This window comes from Octodon degus, unplaced genomic scaffold, assembly GCF_000260255.1.
Source record: "Octodon degus isolate 3935 unplaced genomic scaffold, OctDeg1.0 scaffold02728, whole genome shotgun sequence".
In the NCBI taxonomy this organism is placed as follows: domain Eukaryota; kingdom Metazoa; phylum Chordata; class Mammalia; order Rodentia; family Octodontidae; genus Octodon; species Octodon degus.
In genome coordinates, this window is record NW_004527304.1 from 1 (window position 1) to 4271 (window position 4271).

General features: G+C 52.0%; 1 protein-coding gene across 1 annotated transcript; it reads left to right on the forward strand.

Annotated features, from left to right (window-relative positions):
- Positions 1-34: 34 nt before the first annotated feature.
- LOC111814942 (CSC1-like protein 1) lies at positions 35-4126 on the forward strand. Its single transcript, XM_023708801.1, has 5 exons — positions 35-441; positions 622-745; positions 819-952; positions 1859-1996; positions 3134-4126. The coding sequence occupies exons 1-5, from the start codon at positions 293-295 to the stop codon at positions 3318-3320; spliced, it is 732 nt and encodes a 243-aa protein (XP_023564569.1). The 5' UTR covers positions 35-292; the 3' UTR covers positions 3321-4126.
- The last annotated feature ends 145 nt before the right edge of the window (positions 4127-4271 follow it).

The following is a 4271-nucleotide window of genomic DNA, read 5'->3' on the forward strand; positions in this document are numbered from 1 at the left end:
GCTGGCCTTGAGGAGAGCATCTGATGGAAAGCCGACCGGGCATATGCTTGTCACTTCCAGGCAGTTCCCTTCAGTCTATTAAAATGTACCTCTTTGGGCTGGAAATTTACCGAGGGGTACACAGCTTGCTTAGCGTGAGCAAGGCCCTGGTATCCATCTTTCTAGCCCTGAAAAAACCCAGAGAAGTCACTGTATTTTATAAACTTCAAAATTCCCTCTCCTGGGAAGTGAGTAAAAGAGAAAAGAGGCCACTGCCAGCGCAAACCCAGCAGTGCAGTGCCCACATCCTCCCATGGAGACGAGTGGGGTTTTCCTCCCGGGCTGCCTCAGCTCACAGCTACAATGTGGCCCCTGCAACAGGGATGCGTACCCGACATGTGAGGTGGTTGATGTCCAGCTGTGCTATGATGTGGCCAAACTGATCTACCTGTGTGAGGAGAGGTAAGAGACAGGGCCCACCCTGAGGTTCCCTCCTTCCTGGCTGGGCTGGACTCCACCATGAGAACGAAGGGCATTAGAGCAGAGCCTGTGCTCTGCTGCAGGCTGATAACTGAAGGGGTGTGGGCATCCATAAATGATAATCTGCAGCATGCTCATCTGTACCCTCTCCTACCTCCACAGAAAGAAGGCTGAGAAGAGTCTGGCCTACTACACAAACCTGCAGGAGAGGACGGGCCAGCTGGCCCTTGTCAACTCCAAGCCCTGTGGCCAGTTCTGCTGCTGTGAAGTGTGGGGTTGTGAGCGGGTAAACAGCAAGGCCTGGTGCAGGTTCCCTGACCCATGAGGCCACATCACCCACCTGCTTTGTCCCCTGACAGGAGGATGCCATCACCTACTACATGCGCCTGTACAACCAGCTGCTGGAGAGGATCATGGAGGAGGAGTACCAGGTCCAGGACCAACCCCTGGGAATGGCCTTCGTCACCTTCCGAGAAAAGTCTATGGCCACGTAGTGAGTGCAGCCTGCCCAGCCTCCCTCACCCGACTCTCACCATGTGGATGATGGGCTGTGTCTGTGTGTGGAGATAGTCCTGCCCTCCCTCCACAGGGAGCTCAGCATCCGGGTGACTAAGGGATAGGGCTCAATGAGGGAGGCCATGAGTGCTCTGAGAGCATCACTGTGATGGGACAACAGGTGCTCTTGGGCCTCCTAGGCCACACTGTGTGGACCCATGGGTGTCCCTGAGCCTCAGTGTAGGGCCTGTGGGTATTCCAGGGCAACACTGGGAGCCCATAGGTGCTCCCAGGTTTCATTCTGGGTGGACATGGGTGTTCCTGGGCTTCACTGTGGGGACCAACACATGTGCCAGGGCCTCACCGTGGGGTCCCATAGGTGACTCAGGTCTTCACTGGGGGCAGCCACTAGTGCTCCAGGGCCTCATGGTGGGGGCTCACAGGTGCTCCAAGGTTTCATTGTGGACAGCCACAGGTGCTCTAAGACCATGTGTTAGCACACATTAGTGCCATAGGGCCTCACTCTGAGGTCTCACAGTGCTCCAGGGCTTGAGGTTATGTGGGATGAAGGCTAGGTCTTGGCTGGAGGAAGAAAGATAGTCACAGCAGTGTCATGGGGTGGACTCAAGGAGCTGTGTGCCACATGCAAATGATTGGGAGTGGGAGGCAGACAGACATGCAGCACAGCCGGTTGCTGAGTCTGCAGGCCGATGAAATGCCCTTGAGGATGGGAAGATGAACCACAGTCCGGCCATAATGAGCCAGCATGCACTCTGCTCCACATGATCAGCTTTGTCAGAGGAGCAGCAGCAAAGCCAAGGCTCCATTTTCCTTGCCTGTGCCATTCCTATGCACAGTGCTGCAGTGAGGCTGGGTTCTGACTTCTCTCTGTGTTTCCTGGCAGCATCCTGAAGGACTTCAGAGCCTGTAAGTGTCAGAGCCTTCAGTGCAAAGGCGAACCCCAGCCGTCACCCTACAGCAAAGAGCTCCATGTCTCCACGTGGAATGTCACCTTGGCTGCCTACCCTCAGGACATCTGCTGGTGAGGGTCTGTCTGGGCAGGGTGGAAGGTGGCCTGGTTCCTGGAGGGGCCTCCTGGAGACCAGGTGTGACCTGAATGACATTCAGTGGAAATCTCCACAGAGCTCCTGGGGTCCCCCGGGCCAGCCTAGGGGGTGCGCAGAGGTTCTCTGTGTGTTATTTCTCTAGGCACTGCTGTCCAACATAAACAGGGAGGCAGGAGGTGGGGAGATACACCACTGAGATGGCCTTGTAGCCCTGTTAGCAAAGAAAAGGAAACAAGTGAAAGGAATTTTAGTAATACCCTAATTTCAGCTTTTCAGCATGGACTTTTTGTTTTCTCGGTGGTATGGAGATGGGACTAGCCACACAGGTGCTCAGCACCAAGCACATTCTCCTTTTCCCACTTAGTCTGCAAAGTCTTCCGCCACCTCCAGGTGCACCAGCCACATCTCCCATGCTCAGTGGCCACCTGGTCTTGTGCCTGCCTCGTTGGACAGCATGGCCTTAGCGCAGACTAATACCTGCCAGTCTTCTGAACTGTGTCCAGGGCATGGGTGAGGTCAGGGCACAGCTGTCTTCCCGGGCTGCCTCGGCTGCCTGCACACATGAGTTTCCTGTTCTTCTCCACTGAAGAGCTCAGCCCCGACTGCTTCATTTACTGCTTCACGGGGTGTCCCAAGCATAGCACTGACATATTAGGAACTGGATCTATTCCTAATGGCAGTGTGGGGCCTAGGCTGAGTCTAGCTATGCTGAAGCCCCACTGTCACTGCCTGCTCCCCATTGAATCTAGCCCATGGCCCACTGGGAGGAAGGCAGCGTGAGTCACGTGGCACTGCAGATGTCCAGGAAATGCCACACAGGAGCTGTCTGCTCAGTTTGGTGCTCATGGCATCTCTGTAGGAGGCTGTGTGCTGGGCTCTGGCTGTGACTTGCACATAGGGCTTGTAGTGGCTGCTGACCAGGACTTCAGCCTTGTAGTGGCTGAAGTCAATGCACAGGCCATAGCTTTCCTCCTGAGGCCTGAATGAATCCCAAGCAGAGCCTTGGGCAAGTCTTCTGGTTTGCCTGAATCAGACATGACCACTTCAGCTACAGCACAGCTGGTGTGGCCTGTGTTGAGGACAGAAGCATCTGGACCGTGTCCCTCTTGCAGGAAGAATCTCTCCGTCCGGGGCCTCCGCTGGTGGGTGCAGTGGCTCAGCATCAACTTCACCCTCTTCGTGGTGCTCTTCTTCCTAACCACACCCTCTATCATCCTGTCTACCATGGACAAGTTCAACGTCACCAAGCCCATCCACGCACTCAACGTGAGTGATGCCGGCAGGAAGAGGGCATGGTGATTAGGGAGGAATGGAGGCTGAGATCTGTAGGAACCTGAACCAGAAAGCCCAAGCCCTCAGCTCAAGTCTGCATTTCTAAATCAAAAGAAGGCATGGCCATGTTTTTACCTTGCCTTAGAGTAATGCAACATATACCTTCTCATTTGATGGAATCAAACTAAAATGAGCGATCATTTGAAATGAATGAGGTATTTTAGCCTGCTAGAATGTTAAGTAAATGTTCAACATTGCATACACTGTAGCAGGCATCAGGGTCTTATAGTTAGGTCATGATATAAAATGCTCTCTGAGCAATGGGTCTAGCAATGTGCCAATGACACCTGTGTGCTAGAGACTAAGGAGAAGGGATGGGAAAGAATGAGAAGGTTTAACTTGAATGTGGTGGCATGAATGATTTCTTTTACACTTCAGTTTCTGAAAATCTTACAAACTCATTCATTGTTCATAAATAATGGATGGTCTTCAAAGCACCTTAGAAGGCTGGGTGTGGTGGCATGCTCTTATAATCCTTGCTACTCTGGAGGCTGAAGTAGGAGCAACACTCGAGCCCAGGAGTTCATTTGCAGTTCTCCTACCTAATCCTCATAGAGTACTGGCCTCCCATCTTGCACCACTGCATCAGCCTTTTGAGGTTTCTTAGTAGCCCTTTGTCTGTTTATATAGGATACATCCTTATTTTACAAATGTGATTCCAGTTTGTCTTTCTGTAAAGCAAAGCAAGAATTTAGGCTGGGGTGGAGCTTAGTGGTACAGTATGTGGTTCTTGTTTTCTGTGCTATGTTTTGTTTTGTGGTGTTTGACATCAAACCTAGGGCCAAAAAAAAAAAAAAGAAAAACCTAGGGCCATAAGCATCCTAGACAAGTGTGGCACAGAGTTACCTGCAGCCCCAATTTAGTTTTCAAAGAGAATATGTTGTTATGTTCATTTAATCAGTGAAAATACATTAATCA

Excerpts from the sequence above, each read along its gene's own strand:
- LOC111814942 (XM_023708801.1), top strand. The coding sequence starts at position 293 with ATGGAGACGAGTGGGGTTTTCCTCCCGGGCTGCCTCAGCTCACAGCTA. Across the intron at positions 442-621 it reads ATCTACCTGTGTGAGGAGAG|AAAGAAGGCTGAGAAGAGTC; the intron begins GTAAGAGACAGG and ends CTACCTCCACAG. Across the intron at positions 953-1,858 it reads GAAAAGTCTATGGCCACGTA|CATCCTGAAGGACTTCAGAG; the intron begins GTGAGTGCAGCC and ends GTTTCCTGGCAG.